Source organism: Schistocerca nitens, chromosome 6, assembly GCF_023898315.1.
Source record: "Schistocerca nitens isolate TAMUIC-IGC-003100 chromosome 6, iqSchNite1.1, whole genome shotgun sequence".
Taxonomy (NCBI): Eukaryota; Metazoa; Arthropoda; class Insecta; order Orthoptera; family Acrididae; genus Schistocerca; species Schistocerca nitens.
Window position 1 is genome coordinate 568,092,692 of NC_064619.1, and position 17,992 is coordinate 568,110,683.

Here is a 17,992-nt window from a genome sequence, read left to right on the forward strand (position 1 = left end):
AAACCACCCTTTACTTACTTTCTCGAATCTCCAGCTGTCGTTTCGCCTCTCCTAATGCTGAGAAGAGATCTAACTTTATTCGAGTTTCTGCACTGAGGCTGTTTTCCAGATGTGCATTTTTATCTTGCATTGCAGAAAGGGCAGACATAAGTATTTCAGACTCATTGTGTGTCTCTTTGTACTGCCGCAATGTCTGCAACAAAAGAATAGTAAACCAACATATTACTCACAAGGAACAATAAGAGTGAAAATCAGTTTGTATACCACTTTCTCTGCTGTGCAATAAGACCCTTGCTGTTCGTGTTATATATGAGTGACCTGACATAATAATAACAGTAACATCAAACATTTTCAGACGATGCATTTATTTATAATCAAGTGCTATCTGAAAAAAGCTGTACACATATTTAGCCATATTTTGATAGAATTTCAAAGTGGTGCAACAATTAGCAACTTGTTTCAAATAGTCAGGAATGTAAAATTGTGCAAATCACAATAGCACTATCAGCAGATACTGAACATATACACAGAAAGGAAACACTTATGTCACAGGTTGTTTGATTTGTTGGCGAGTGTCACGGAGATGCTGAAAAACCTGAACCTGAAGAGAGGTGCCAAGCCTACTTACATAGTTTCAAGAAGACTTACTGACAAACACTTCAACTTTAGTTCTACAGTAATCTCTTTACATGTACTTTTCAGGACATGATGAACACAAATTATAATTGAAGTGGCTAACAGTTTACGAAGAGAGACAATCAATCACACTCAAAGTGAAGTTCTGATATGCTCATATCCAGTATTTTCGTGTATATTCTACACACAATAGCATTATCAGCAGGTACTGAACACATAGGACAGGGTACACAAAAGAAACCAAACTGGTTTTTTTTTCACATTTTAAGCACAACCTCCAATACCCTCCAAATTACTGTCCAGTTGCACTAATACACTTGTCTGATCTTTTATTCCATTTTCAAAAAATTGTTTAAATTCATTTTTTGTGATGCTTGGCAGAGTGTTCGTTTTGTTTTCTTCAAATTTCCTTTCATGCCTCTTTTTGTTCTAGGAAGAAAATAAATAAATGAATAAAATGTCGCATGGGAAAAGGTCGGGTGAGTATAGGGGCTGCGGAACAGGAATCATACCATTTTAGAATTGTCATGCAGACAGCGGTGTGTGTCAGCAGAGGCATTATCATGATGAAAAAGCCTGTCATCCAACTGCCACAAACCAGGCCACTTCCGCTGCACACTGTTGCACAATCTTTTCAAAACTCCCAAGCAGAAAGCCTGTCTACTCCTGTAGACTACGCTCTGAATGGATAACTCCTCTCACATCAGAAGGGGGGGGGGGGGGCTGTGTCAGTATTGTTTTATTGTTTGATTTCACCTGATGAGCTTCCTTGGGGAGAGGCAAACTTGAAGTCTTCTACTGCCTCGATTTTCGCTTTGATTCAGGATCAAAAGCATAGCACAAAGTTTTGTCACCTGTGATAATTTTTGACAAAAAGCTTGGATCATTTCAGGGCTCTTCTTTCCAAGCACAGCATGCTTCCATGCGACCTTGTTTTTTTTCCAGCAGTCAGCAGTTGTGGCACAAATTTGGCAGTCACCTCTTTTGTTTCCAAATCTTCTGCCACAAATTGCTGCATTTAACTCCAGGTCACTATTGACAGCTCCACAATTTCTTCAATGGCATGTTGTCGAACTTTGTTGGTGATTGCATTAATGTTTTCATTTTCATGCATTCAGGCCATGGAAGGGCAACCAGAATGAGGTCTGCTATCAACTGACATTTCACCATTTTTGAAATGAGAAAATTACTCAAAAACTTCGGTTTTCCCCATAGCATTGTATTGTATTCCGTTTTTAACATTTCAAGGGTTTCTATCCTCCTTTTTCTGAGCAAAAAGCATAATTTCATCACTCCAAACTGTCCAATATTGCAAAAACAACTATCACACTAAGTAGTTATCACTATAAGCGCTGCCTAAACTAGTCCTGACTTCCTTCAGCTATGGCACTTGGCTTCATAACTCTGGAGTGTACACTAAGTGCTCCTAGCGGCAAAATGCAATACTACAAAAGCTCTGACCACCAAAAAATTAGTTTGGTTCTTTTGGGTGCCTCTTGTACACAGAAAAGAAGCTTTAATGGCCACAGGTTGTTTGATTTGTCAATGAGTGTAGTGTCACAGATATGCTGAAAACCAGAAATGGCAGCTGCTTGAAGATGGACGCAAAGCCTACTCTCAAAGCTTCAAGACGACTTGTTGCCCAGCACTTCACCTTTAGATCTATACTAATTTCACTACGCATACTTTTCAGAACATGGCAAACACAAATTACAATTGAAACGACTAACAGTTTACAAAGAGAGACCATGAAGTGAAGTTCCGCTAGGACTGTATCCACTACTTTCATGTGTGTTTTATTATTCGGCATTTCTGCCACAATATCAGTGTTGGTCTGCTCTTATAATAATCAAATTTCTGCGCAGGAGTTTCATTTCATGTAATTATTTATGTCTTCTATCATACTTGTGTGATTAATTTCATGAGAACTGCGAGTTGTGAGATGTGCAGTAATCTTCAAAATTATTTTAACTCTGATATACAAACATATGTATTCACATTAAAATATTGAAAGTTTTACTACCTTCTCCCAACATGTGTGACTAATAATTGTTCTCTGGCTGTCGAATTTCAACAAAACAACTATCTTGCATTGTACAACTGAGCATTGTGAGTGTTAGTTTTTACACTCAACAGTTTTTTCAAAATGTTCCCAGTGTTTCACTGAACATAGATGCTTAATGCAGTATTTTCTTGAATAATTAGCATTATATACTTTATCTTTTGTGATAAAGGCAAATCTTCAGACATCCTTAGAAGAACAATCTGACCCAGAAAAACAACTACACAAAGCTGCCTGGTGTGTTCCACTCAAAGTAATTGTCTGTCGAAAAGCTGGTCAGGGTTACAGAAATTTATTTTCAGTGAAGTGAATGACGCAACACTGTATGGTCTGTCCTTCATCCATACCTCTTTTCTTTCTTTCTCTCTCTCTCTCTCTCTCTCTCTCTCTCTCTCTCACACACACACACACACACACACACAGACACACACACAGACACACACACACACAGAGAGAGAGAGAGAGAGAGAGAGAGAGAGAGAGAGAGAGAGAGAGAAGATTATTTTATTTTGATACCACCATCTCTGCTTGTCTTTTCCATTGTTTCGGTGGAAGTTGGATGCTCCATAACAATTTTGTTTCAAAAAAATCAAACTAAAAGTCAATACTTTTCTGTGATTGACCTGCTTCCTTATTACAGGGTGGTTATAATTAAACTTTCACTACTTGAAAAAGCCCCCATGAACAGTGGAAGAAAAATAATCACTAAACTACTGAAAGCAACACGTTTCAATTTCCCCAAGAGAAGACAATATTTGTTGATTGTGTGCCATATTTATGTTCCAGGTTATGAACATTGCCCAGTGTGATGACCACCTGCATCCATAATAGCCTGGAACCACACTAAAGATTGCTCACTTGCAGCCTGAAACATTTCAGGTGGGATGCTGGCTACCTTCCTTGCTATGCTCACCCTCAACCTTCAACATTTGTTAGTGTCCTGTGGATTAACCCTGATCTTCAGGCAAAACCACAGCCAAAATTCACACAGGCTCAAATCAGGTGATCTTAGTGGTCACACAATCTGGAGGTATCAGCCAATGATTCAGTTTTCTCCAAATGTATTAATGAGTGAGCAAGTGACCTCAGCAATGCTTCGATATTCACGAAGAGCAGGAGCACTATTACTGTTGCTTCGGTAAAACAGCTCTATGAGTAAAGCCTTGTTAACCTTGTCTAGACTTACGTTTACTGCAATTGTAATGCATATTGATTCTTGTGATTGAACCCTATGTCAACATACCAGCACCAGCACCTAACAGCAAATCGGACACTAATGCTACTAACAACGCAAATCCTGCAGCGCACAGTGTGAACATGCATAGTGTGAACATCATTGCAATAAAGTTGGGTGCAGTAAATAGTTTACCATATACACTGGCTCAAGTAATGAAAGTTTAATTATAACCACCATGTACACCAAATATTTAAGCATTTTTTTTTTGGACATCTACAGATAACTTCTCTTAAAAAGCCAATTTCAGTAACTTTAAAGTTAAATACACTCCACTGAAAAGGAAGAATAGCAGTAGAAATGCTAAACACCTAAGAAGAATAATGTCTCCCAGTTTTCATATACAACTAGAATCACTGACAGCGTGTGGTCTAAGCCACATTGTGCAAATCCTTCTGTTTACTCTCTGTATGGCCCCTGCTGATAACTACCACTTGTACAAAATTGCTGAGATATGCAGGTGATCTCTCTTGTAAACCATTCACTTTTACACAGTTACAAATAATTACCAATTGCATTCTGCATCACCGGTTTCATACAGTCATTTTATGTTAACCAGTTCATTGATCAACATAAATTGTTTTACAGTGCTATGGTGCTCACAGCTGTGCTTTTCTGTGCTATATTGGAGCACAATTAACAAGGATTCATGAACATATACACAAGAACAAAATTTATAACAACTTTGTAAAAGTTAAGCATACCAGTCACTCTAGCTGTGCATGCTTAAAATTTGTCAGACTGGAGAAAATTAATTCACAACCAGCAGCACAGATCAGTGTCTCAGTTAATCCAAGTAGGAGCAGCTGGAGATAGAGGTCATGTGTGCATGAACTGTGCTTGCTTGCATGAATGTGTATGTTTTCCTTTCTGAATACAGCTTTGGCGAAAGCTCAAATGTTTAAGTGTCTTTTTGTTGTGCCTGTCTGCAATTCAACGTGTCATGTTTACAGTGAGTAGCAATCTATCCTTTTCATAACTTTGTTAATACAAGCTTGATTGCATTTGTGTAACCCATTTAAGAGTGCTTCAAGACAAGGATGACAGAACTGCAGTTCATACAAGAATTGTACCTGAACAATAATCTTTCAAAAAATGATGCTTTCAATTTGGATATGATCTTGCAGAAACCACAGAACAACTCTGATGACATTATTAATGGTATTAATCAGTGTGTACAACAGCGTTAGTTCAGCAGAGATGTCGCAAGTTCAGCAGAGATGTACAGGGTTCTGGAACAATTTGCAATTTCAAGCTCATGGCTAAAATGGTTATAACATGTATAATTATATTTCTGATGATTTTGTTATATGCACTTTTATAATACCCTGAAATGACTCCCGTACACTATTTTCTTCACACATACCAAATGGATCCTCTCCCTTCCACACTCCTGAACAAAATCTCACTACGCTAATGTCACCATGTATCAAATCTCCAACTCTTGCCTTCAGTACTACAATGTCTCTAAGAATATGTCACACAATGATACCATCTTTAATTATGACTGTTATACAGAGGATATTCATTTAAGGTGTTACATGTTATTACTAAACAGGCATTTATATTATTAATTTAAATTAAAGCTACAATGATTTTTTATTAGTTTTTCAGCCTTGAGTAACACAAAAAAATGGCTCTGAGCACTATGGGACTCAACTGCTGTGGTCATAAGTCCCCTAGAACTTAGAACTACTTAAACCTAACTAACCTAAGGACAGCACACAACACCCAGCCATCACGAGGCAGAGAAAATCCCTGACCCCGCCGGGAATCGAACCCGGGAACCCGGGCGTGGGAAGCGAGATTGAGTAACACAAATGGTATCATAAACAGTTCCAGTTTTTATATAGCAAGCCATCATCAGACGATGTGATTAAACAGAAAGAAGGGGCAGTAAAAGACTAGGAAACTAAATTACAAAATAAAACTAATGTCTTTACACAACTACTATCAGCAACTTAGAAGAACGCGCATGACGGGAATGCAGCAGGGAGTCTGGTGTGATATAAACAACAAAACTCACAATTTTATAACAATTTTTCATTAAAATAATTAGATCAACATTGTAACTGTAACTGGCTTGAAAAGGTCTGAGCAACGTAATATATTTACTTCTCTCACTACTTCAATTCTTCTGAAATAAAATGGATTAAATTCTTTATCTGTGTGTACGTGCTATCAGTAGTTGCTACATCAATAATTTATTAATACTAGTACTCATGTGTAACTAGTTAAAAGCTTTTTTTGTCATTTTTGTTTTGCAGTTATAACATCACTTATTTCTCACTTACAATGTGGACATGTCTGCATGTGTTTCACTAGAATTCTCCTCTTTCAGACTGATGCTGTGCATGAAAATTATATGAAACAGTAATGCCATGAAAGCAAACAATGAAACAAAATGACAATGACAACGAAGTCCACTAGAACAGTAAAATTTTTCAATTAGTAACAGACCACAGGCAGATGTGGGGCAGAAGAGAGTGGGGGAAAGACTGCTTGCCCACTCCCCACCTCATGCCTAAGGCTAAATTTACACTGCCCGCGATGCGATGCGATGCCGAGCCGAGCGGAGCGATGAAGCGCTGAAATCGCGTGACAATGGGCAGGCTTGGTTGAACAGTGGCAACAGAGCGGTGTCCGTTTAGACTGCAGGCTGGGCCGAGCGATGTGATGCGGTGCGATGCAATGACTCCGCTGTAGTCGCAACCGAGTTTGCGTTTCGTGCGAGTGTTTGGAGCGACTGCTTGTTTGCGCTTGCGTCTGAAGTAATTGCTTGCTTGCAATGGACATCGAAAGACTAATTAACAGTGTGCGTGAACGCTCCGTGTTGTGGGAGCAGAAAAATAAATATTACCACAATAGGGATTTTGTTCGTCAAGCATGGAATGAAATAGCTGAAGATTGTGGAACAGACAGTAAGTACAAAAAAGTAAAATAAATAGCTACAAAACTCCAAGAAATAAGTAACACAAACAACTTCGTTTATTTTCTAATTTTAATTGTGTATAGATACTATTACAGTATTTTGATAATGAAATGACGTTCACAATAGTTACAGTATTTGATAATTTTGACATGAAATATATTTGCGTTAATGACTGTTCACATAGTTTTTGAAGGCCTCTCTGACACTCCTCGCTCTTCTTGAAGCACTACTGTTTGCTCTGTCATTTTGGAATTTCACGTCCATATTTTCAGGCGAGGTACTGAAGAATAAATGGAAGAACCTACATGACACTTTCCGCTCTGAACTCAAAAAAACTCGTGCTGAACGTTCAGGAGACGAAGGTGGCATGCCGCATTTCCAATCCAATTGGCCGTGGTACGAGCTAATGACCTTCCTGACTGACACAATGACGCCACGGAAGACCAAGACTAATGTTCATCACAGCAAAAGAACAGCACCACAACACGACGACGTACCATTTTCACCAGCTCTTACAGAGAAAGAGAGTGTTTCACCTGATGAAACCAACCAAGCCAGGTCTTCAAGTGTGTCTGTAAGTTCAGAGGGTAGCGTTTCGATGCCTCCTCCCTCACCCACCCTACACACAAACCAAAACAAGAGATCCAAGAAATCGACAAACTGAATTGCTAAATATAGAGAAGCAAAAGTTGAAGCTAATTGAGCAACAAATGTCGAAATCAGAAACGCAAGATGACAGCTATCATTTTGTAGTGAGTTTGCTGCCAGCAATGCGAAAACTATCACCAGCAGCTCAGTTGAGAGCCAGGATAAAAATTCAGCAAGTTCTTTTGGAAGAATTGGAACAATCAACCACTTCCACTGCACATTCGTTGATGTCACCCTAAGCACCTGAAAATCCAGTTGAAATCGTAATTGCTGGAAATCCGCAGAATATAATAGTCATTTCTGAAATTGAACCTGATGACATTGTTATTTCAAGCCACCAAGATTCTGAAAACTTTGATACTTAAGTGAGTGAACTGTGATGTATTTTACTTCTCATTGTCAACTATGTCAAAATTTATTAAAAGAAAGTTTGAATCTATCACAATTCGTAAATTTTTCATAATAAAATGATTGCTGTAAACTTAATATTGTACTTACCTAATGGTGATCATAACTTTTTCAGGGGTAATAGCCATTCTGTAATCTATTTGAAACAGATGACACTGTATAATAAAATGTCTCTGTACTCATTCTGAAGTAACTCCAAAATTTATCCTCAGCTTGTCTCAAGTCACTGTACAAATGATGAAATTCTCCTAAAGCCCTCCTCTCCTTGTTGATTTCATGCACCCATTCACGACTGCATTGAATTCTCAGAGCACTGTTTTCTAATAAAAAAAAATTTACTGGGTCGAGGAAACACGACATCGTGCCGAGACTGCTCAATTGCTGGCTAGATTGCGCGCGCGGCTGTATCGTGTGCAATGTGAACGCTCCATCGTATTGCATCGCTTTGGCCATTATGCTTCGCATCGCGTCGCGTCGCAGGCAGTGTAAACATACACTAACAGACATTCTTCTCAGCTGCCTACTGCAGAAGAAAATTACTACATTGTTAAAGTACAACTGAACAGGCCAACAGAGGCACTCAGAACATTTCCATGCTTTGGTTATAGAATTGAAGACTATATTACCTATGTAATATTATGTAACTGGTTAATTTTTTGCAAATGTATGATCACCTGTCAAAAGCCTGAATAACCACCTTTTGCAGTCCAGGTGTACAGAAAGAGTGTCAATGAGGTTTTGGAAGTAGTGATGGGGATGTGGAGCCATGCCGACTCCAGTGCCATGGCCAGCTACATTAGGTTTCTCATTTGAGGACCTGATCCCAGATGTTCACAGGTTCTTGATCGGGTTTAGATCTGGGGAGTTTAGTGGCCTGGGCAATGCAGTGAACTTATTATGAAGCTCTTCGAACCATGCATGCACACTGCAAACTGTGTGAAATGCTGCATTGTCTTACTGGTAGATGTTATTGTGTTGAGGAAAAAACAAACTGCATGTCGGGGTGGACATGGTCCTCAAGGCTAGATGCATATTTGTGTTGATCGACTGTGCCTTCCAGAATTACGAGATCACCCAGGGAATGTCATGAAAATATTTCCCAGAGCATAACGTTCCCTCCTCCAGCATGGAGCCATTTGACGATTGTTGCAGGGCCGTACACACACCAACAGCCATCTGATGGAGCATAAAACACGATTCATCTGAGAAGACCACCTCTCGCTACTCAGTGGATATTCAGTTTCAGTACAGGCGTGCAAATTCCAGCCTTTTTAGTCAATGAACGGCAGTCAGCACGATCCGGGAGCCTGCTGTGGAGGCCCATAAACACCAATGTTTGCTGAACGGTCATCGAGGAGACAGTTAATGGCTGCTTTTTAATTTGGGTGATCATTTTCTCAACAGGTGCATGAGGATTTGCCTGTACACACAGCTGCCTCAGAGCCAATTTTGGATAGCACCATTTTGCCATGCATGGTATATTTTAATTACAGCAGCATGCAAACAGTTTACAAACTTCGCTATTTCAGAAATGCTTTCACCTTTGGCGCAAAAGCCAATGATCATACCCTTCTCCATGTCAAATGAATCTGCATTACGACAACAGCTGCACTGTTTTATACATCCCCCCTGACATGCTTTATATACCCTCCACGGCTATTGCTGCCACCTGCTGTCTGTAAGCAGTTACCCCACATTTACATCAGACATAAGCAGTGGTCACATTAATGTGACTGGAGTGTGTACAAGAAAAAATTATTCACAATATAAAATTGGATACGAGATATACCCTTAACAAAAAATTACTGGCAGAAGTAAACAAACACAATTTAAAAAGCATTTATAAGATTGTCACTGTGTAGCAGTATGGCAGCATGCCTGGTCTGTGTAATGCTGTGAGGGTCATTTTAAAATTAATGCCTCCAAATTTTGTGCATTGACTTAAGTGTCCGAACCGGATTATGTTGATGCAGTGTAATTTTTGGATATTTGCACTCTTTTCCTGTTGGTTAATTATGTGGTCCCAGGTTAAGTTGTTGATTCCATTTTTATGCTCAATATTTCAATGACCAATTCAATCTTCTTCAGGCACTGCCAGCAGGTGGTGTTATGTGTAGTCACTATCTGAGCTCCAATGAGGCTGTAAAGTGGTGTTAATGTTATACTAATAGTTACAACTGAGTTCAACTTCTCGTGCCCACAATGCTGTTTGATGTTCATTTCTTTTCCAGAGCCCACACTTCTATTCTCTGAAACACATATTCTCTCTATCTTTTCCAGTTGTAGTAGATAAGCTGGCTAGCAATGTGTTAGCGAATGGAGTGTTGGACCCTAAGACTTGGTTAAACTGAAACCTCCACCAAGGTTTGCTAAATTTTCCTGCATCTTCAGTTTGGTAGGCTCCTTAATTACACTGTCACAGAAACCTAATTACACTGTAAAAGAAACCAGGGATTTGCACCATGATACTCGTCTTCTCAAAATTCATTTCATGATTATATTCAAAAGGCAGTGCTTACTGACAGCCGACTGTTTTAGTCCCCTGTGTCACTAATGTTCCTTGCACCACTCCTCGACTGTTCTCACAGTTTGTACCACATGCCATGTCACATTCATATAGAATGCTGGACTTACATCATCTTTAAGATTTTAAAAATGGCTAACAGCAGCAAAATATAACTGTTTCACTGCACTTTTTAGGAATTATCTCCTGTTTGATACAAAATATTAGAAAATCACCAATGGTGTGGTGTGGGGTAGTCCATTACCACCTGTTGTGGCCATCTTATACCTGTCACTTTTCGAACTACACACATAGGGAAGCATAGGGAAATGATACAGCAGACATGAGTAATGTGAGGCAGTGGTTCATGTGTTTCAATGGAGGTGAAACGGATGTTCATAACAAGCTTAATGTTTGCTATAATGCCTCAGAGAAGCTCCACAACCTTCGCTATTCCGAAGAGTGTGTGAACACTAATCAATGGAAATTTTTCAGGAGCTGCTGGACCAATATGTGGCTGAAGATGTCAATTTTCTGATCACATACATCACCACCACCACTGGAGATGAAAAGTGGTATTACCATTATGAGGTGGAATCCAAGTCCACGGAGTAGTGATGTAAACCTTGCAACAATGAAGTAGTTCACTGAGCTCTTCCTCCTCCTTTTTCTTTCTGAAGGAGGCTTCTGCCGCAAGCTCAATACGTAACAGTTTCTTTGTTGTGCCTGTCTGCAATTCAATGGGTCATCTTTATGGTGAGTAGCCATTTATCCTTTTCATAATATTGTTGAAGTAGTTCAAGACAAAGCCATACATGCCAATTTATGCACAGTCTCCTGGAATAAGCAGAATAAGGTTCTTTTGGAATTTTGGAGATTAAAGCAACTGGAAATTCTGAAAGCTACAAGACTAGAGGCGCACAGAAATCCTTCTCATGTGATGTGCACTTACGCGTGAGCAGGTAACTGTGATGGGCATGGATGCAGGGGCTGGCCTGCCATCTGCTTCCCCTATCCTCTACACTCTTCCCTACCATTTCTGCACTTTCTTCTTCTGTAACAAATCTGTTTCCTAGCCTGCGTTACCAAATAAGTGAACAGTATTTAATGTGACAGCTGAAAAGATGTCATGTTTTTGAAAAGTATTACATAAGATCCATTTTCCGAATTTACAATGAGACTAATGCCTGGAACACAATTTCCACATAAAGACGAACACTAATGGTTACAAAAATTTCCATCACTGATGTTTGCTTTTAATTGTGCCCTGACAAAACTCTACCATCTGGTGAGCAAGATGTATGGGACAGGCGAAATACCCTCAAACTTCAAGAAGACTATAAGAATTCCAATTCCAAAGGAAACAGGCGTTGACAGGGTGAAAATTACCGAACTATCAGTTTATTAAGTCACGGCTGCAAAAATACTAACACGAATTTTTTGCACATGAATGGAAAAACTGGTAGAAGCCGATCTCAGGGAAGATCAGTTTGGATTCCGTAGAAATGTTGGAACATGTGAGGCAATACTGACCCTACGACTTATCTTAGAAGGTAGGTTAAGGAAAGGCAAACATACATTTCTAGCATTTGTAGACTTGAAGAAAGCTTTTGACAATGTTGACTGGAATATTCTCTTTAAAATTCTGAAGGTGGCAGGGGTAAATACAGGGAGCAAATAACTATTTACAATTTGACAGAAACCAGACAGCAGTTACAAGAGTCAAGGGGCATGAAAGGGAAGCAGTAGTTGGGAAGGGAGTGAGACAGGGTTGTAGCCTATCCCCGATGTTATTCAATCTGTATATTGAGCAAGTAGTAAAGGAAACAAAAGACAAATTTGGTTTAGGAATTAAAATCCATAAAGAAGAGATAAAAACTTTGAGGTTCGCCGATGACATTTTAATTCTGTCAGAGACAGCAAGGGACCTGGAAGAGCAGTTGAACGGAATTGACAGTGTCTTTAAAGGAGGATATAAGATGAACATCAACAAAAGCAAAACAAGGATAATGGAATGTAGTCAAATTAAGTTGGGTGATGGTGAGGGAATTAGATTAGGAAATGAGACACTTAAAGTAGTCAATGAGTTTTGCTATTTGGGGAGCAAAATAACTGATGATGGTCAAAGTAGAGTTGATATAAAACGTAGACTGGCAATGGCAAGAAAAGCGTTTCTGAAGAAGAGAAATTTGTTAACAATGAGTATAGATTTAAGTGTCAGGAAAACCTTTCTGATAGTTGTATGGAGTGTAGCCAGTACAGCAGTGAAACATGGACAGTAAATAGTTTAGACAAAAGGAGAATAGAAGCTTTCAAAATGTGGTGCTACAGAAGAATTGGATGGGTAGGTCACGTAACTAATGAGGATGTACTGAATAGAATAGGGGAGAAGAGGAATCTGTGGCATAATTTGACTAGAAGAAGGGATCGGTTGGTAGAACACGTTCTGAGGCATCAAGGGATCATCAATTTAGTACTGAAGGGAAGTGCAGAGGGTAAAAATCGTAGAGGGAGACCAAAGCATGAATACACTAAACGTATTCAGAAGGGTGTAGGTGGCAGTAGTTACTTGGAGGTGAAGAAGCTTCACCAGGATAGAGTAGCATGGAGAGCTGCATCAAACCAGTCTCTGGACTGCAGACCACAACAACAACAACAACAACAACAATGTAGTAAATGCTGTTCAATGATTATTCTATGCACCGCAGGTCCTTTCTTAGAAATCCATTACATCCCGTTTGCTATTCTCTCATAGTGGGTGCTCCATCTGTTGTCACTGGCACCAAACATTCCCAGAGTAAACCACTGGAATCAACAGCTTCTTCAGGGGTTTTTAAGATATCCACATCAGTGGGAGGTCTCTTTGAGATATCATGTCAAAAATCATCAGCTGCTTGCAAATCAGCATAAACACCAAGAATCACTAACTGTGCAGTACCTGAAATGTCCACGGACTCTTAAAATGCAATGAAGCCATTAACTTTAATATTCAATGCCAGTAAAAGTACCAGTCATAGTAATTTTTCAGCAGTGTAGAGTCCACTGAGAACGACTGATTGCTTGAAACTGATTTACATTCAAGGGGCACAGAAGATTTGCAGCATCATTGATGTACTCTTTTATGAACTCTTTGTCAGCAAACAGTTTTCCTGTTCTTGTTATCTTAGGTGGAATATTATAAATTGCAAGTACCATTGGGCTGTCATTGTTGTTACCCTGACAGGGAAATAGTTCTGCATAAACCCTATCACTTACATGAGACAGATGGTGAAAGAAAACTGTAGACCTCTTGTGACAAAAGCAGCTTCCATCAAATGAGCTTTTGGCCAACAAGGCCTTCATCGGAGATAGAACGTGCACGCGCACTCCTGCACGTAACCAGTCTCCGACTGCTGAGGCCACACTATGAGCAGCAGTGCATGATGGGAGATGCACGCAGGTGGTAAGGTGGAGGCTGAGGCATGGAAGGGGGGGGGGAGATATCATGGTAGGGGTGGGGGACGATGGAGTTCAGATTGTGGGAGCATACAGGGTGAGATAGAGAGGGGGTAGGACAACTAGGTGCAGTCGGTAGGTTAGACAGAGAGCGGGTGAGGGTTAGCAGAAAGGGAGAGAGGTATAAATGTTGTGGGTGCATTGGTGGAATAGAGGTCTGTGTGGTGCTGGAATGGGAACAGGGAAGGGGTTAGAGGGTAAGGACAAAGACTAACCAAGGTTGACACCAGAAAGGTAATGGGAAAGTAGGAACCAGCAACCTCCTTTGATACTGGCCTCCACCTCAAAGATGGATACATCAGCACCTCCGTCCATATCAAACCTACCAAGCACCAGTAATACCTCCACTTTGACAGCAGTCACCCATTCCATACCAAGAAGACCCTTTTGTAGAGCCTAGCCAACTGTGGCAACTGTAGTGATGAGAAGTCCCTCTTGAAGTACACCAAGGTTCTCAATGAGGCCTTCACAGATTGTGATCACCCTTCCAACCTTGTCCAAAAACACACCTCGCATGCCTTATCTCTCCTGTCACCAACCATCTTCCAAAGTCTCACCGTCTGGCCACAGAGGACAGTCCCCTTGTGACTCAGTACCACCGAGGACTGGAACAGCTGAATCACATTCTCCACCAGTGTTTTGATTGCCTATCATTTGTGCCCTGAAATGAGGAATGTCCTACCTATTATCCTTCCTACTCCTCCTACAGTGGTATTCTGCCGCCCACCGAACCTACACACTGTCCTCATCGATCTCTACACAACTCTTGCTCCCAAACCCTCACCTCATGGCTCATTTCCCTATAAGACGTAGATGTGACACCTGTCTCATGCACCCTCCCACCACCACCTACTCCAGTCTGGTCACAAGCATCACCTATCCCATTAAAGGCAGGGCTACCTGTGAAACCAGCCAGCTGCTGCAACCACTATGCTGCATTCGATGTGGGCATGACGACCAACAAGCTGTCTATATGCACGAACGGTCACCAACAAACTGTGGCCAAGGAACAGCTGGACCACACCATTGCCGAGCATACCACCCAACAAATCATTCTTCAATTCAATTAGTTTCACAGCATGTGCCATCTGGATCCTTCACACCAACATCAGCTTTTCTGAACTGTGTGGGTGTAAACGCTCCCAGCAATATATCCTATGTTCCCCTCCTTATCTCAACCATCGCCAGTATTTATCCTTACCTCCTAGCCCCTTCCCTGTTCCCATTCCAGCACTACACAGTTCTCTATTCTACCAACGCACCTGCAGTCGTTTTAGTTCTCTTCTTTTCGATTAACCCTCCCCCGCCCTCTGCCTAACCCTTCGACTGCACCTAGCTGCCCTGCCCTCTCTCCACCCACAATGGGGCTGGAAAAGAATACAAACTACTGTTGACACCATGATGCTGCTGGGTCACACAGCAGTTTAACAACCATGGAACTCACTGCCTAATATGGCTGGGCTGTCCTACGACATCCGCCATACACTCCTCATTTAACACCTTCATACTTTCATCTATTTGGGAACATGAAATAAGGACTAGGTGGTCAACTTATTTCAGACTCAAATACTGTCATCAGATGCGTAAGACAGTGGCTAGCCTCAGTTGGTTCAGGCATTTATGGCTGCAGCATGCAGGTGCCTGTTCATCGTTTGTAAAACTGCATAATGAATGGTGGTGGCTTAAGGCAGAAAATTATAGTATGTAGCTGAAATCTTGCTCTATTTAACTGTGTTATAGTGTTATCTATATCTCTTGTAGTTTCCACTAAAATAAATGGGGAGCATTAGTTTTGGAGTGATCCTCACACAATATTGAGAGCTTCCTTAACCTCTTTTTATCTTAATTTTATTATTAATAAACAAATGGGTGGGATGCATGACATAGGTAACCAAGGAAAGAGTAATCTATGTACTGAGTATGGGTTTTACAAGTGCCTGGAACACTCAAAAGAAACATCTGGCTGTCAGTCTGTAAGACATAACTTTTCTACCATTATCGAATAGAAACAAAAGATATACAGCTGCAATTAAACTTAACCAAAGTTATTTACTTACAAAAGTAAAGATTTACTTTTACAGTAATAAATCTAGTTCACTCAGAGACATTGAAAACACAGAATTTATCAGATGAAATGAAAAGATATGGACCTAACACTCTCACCTTGCTCAAAGAGTCAATATTGGCTTCTTGAGCAAGCAAGGAGAGTTAATACATTAAGACATAAAAAGCACGCGCAGTGTCTGCCAGCGAGTTAAGAGGTGTCCAGTTAGCAAAACAGTATGAAAAAGTGCAATAACAAGCTTTGCTGTATTTAATTAGTTACATTCAGTATTACCTAATGAACCTCAGGTAATATGGGTACATCAAGAAACCATGATCTACACAGAGAAATGGCAATTTTATTCCTCTTTTTGTTGGGGACCTTAATCCCCATCTCCATCAATAAACAACATTCTGGATAAAAAATTTTCTATGCAGCGGAATGTGTTCTCATATGAAACTTCCTGGCACATCAAAGCTACGTGCTGGACCGGGACTCGAAACCAGAACCTTTGCCTTTTGAGGGCAAATGCTCTACTGAGCTACCCAAACTCTTGAGTTGTGCTTGAGTAGCTCAATTGCTGGAGAACTTTCCCACTAAAGGCAAAGGTCCCTAATTCGAGCCCCAGTTTGGCATACAGTTTTAATCTGCCGGGAAGTTTCAATAAACAATATTAATTGCAGAGCAACGAATGCTATTGGACCCCCGTACTATTTATCTCAAACTGAGATGAAGACTCTGAGATAGCTTGATCAGAAATATGGTAAATATTGTCTTAAAAATATTACACAATTTTTTCAATGTAGTTTTGGTGATCAACAACAAACAGCTGGCTGAACAGCTTCGGTGTGTCTCATGTCACTTAAAGCCATTATATGAGTGATGTGTATTCCATCATACTGCTCTACAGTCCCAAGTGTGTTACAAAATGTTCTTAATTTGAGATCAAGATAACTTAATTCTATGTGGTGAACATGCTGTTCCATTTTGTGTGAGAATTTTTTAAAAGTGCATTTATGTCTATCTTTCTTTTGTCCACTCAATTTAAAAAAAAAAAAAAAAAAAAAAAAAGTGGGGGCACACTGAACGGGTAAAAACAACAACGACCTTTTCACAACAATTCCATATTTACAAGCCACACTCTTCTATACAGCATTCAAGGGCAATTTCACATTATGAAAGAAACCACAATAAATCATTTCCAGTTTTTAACTACTCCCAGGCAAGATCTTTGGACAGTTTAAGGTTGTCAGGTACCTAATTCAATATGAAATATACCTGCATTTCCCTTTCTGCAGCAAGGAACCGCTCATCTTTCAGCTTCAGCTCCCGCCTCAATTGTTTCCCTTCAGCCTCAAGGTCTCTTCTCCTTGCACGACAGCTTTCTGTGCATTCATTTCTAGAACAAAGTTAAGACAACATTGAAATTTCAACAAAATTTTTTATGAAAAACTGTTATGTTCACAGAGGAACAACTTTAAAAAACCACACTCTCTTAAATCTAACAATACAGCTAAAGCAATTATGTTGTGCACAATAACTTTTTCAGCGCAAAGTCAAGTAACCACCAGCCACCACTAACTACCACTCAAGCACAAATTTACTATAATGCTCAAGATCCTAACAATTTTCTAATGACAACGTGACCCATTATGCAAATATTAAACCCCAATTTCTTTTTCCTACCTTATGGAAGGCAGGATTTTAGTAGTACGAACATTATTATTATTATTATTATTATTATTATTATTATTGTGTGAGTGTGCGTGCACGCGCATTTGCCTTGTAATTCTGACGAAGGCCTTACTGGCCGAATGCTATATTTGCGACAGGTTCCCCCCCCCTACCTGCGACTCAGCATCTCTGCTATACGGTGAGTGGCAACTTCCCTTTTCACAATATTGTTACTTTGTTATTATTATTATTATTATTATTGTTATTGTTATTTGTAGGTGGCTAAATACTAATGGCTGAAACCAAAGATGTTTTACTAAGATCTGTGTAAAAACTCCAAAATATGAAAATTTTTG

General features: G+C 39.9%; 1 protein-coding gene across 1 annotated transcript in view; it reads right to left on the reverse strand.

The window, feature by feature from the left end:
• LOC126263172 (macoilin-1) overlaps positions 1–17,992 on the reverse strand; it is a 153,376-nt gene that overhangs the window by 10,958 nt on the left and 124,426 nt on the right. Inside the window, exons 12-13 of the mRNA XM_049960219.1 lie at positions 17,241–17,361; positions 19–193 (exon numbers count right to left, since the gene is read on the reverse strand). Coding sequence (XP_049816176.1) covers positions 19–193; positions 17,241–17,361 — 296 coding nt within the window. The remainder of the gene's footprint in view (positions 1–18; positions 194–17,240; positions 17,362–17,992) is intronic.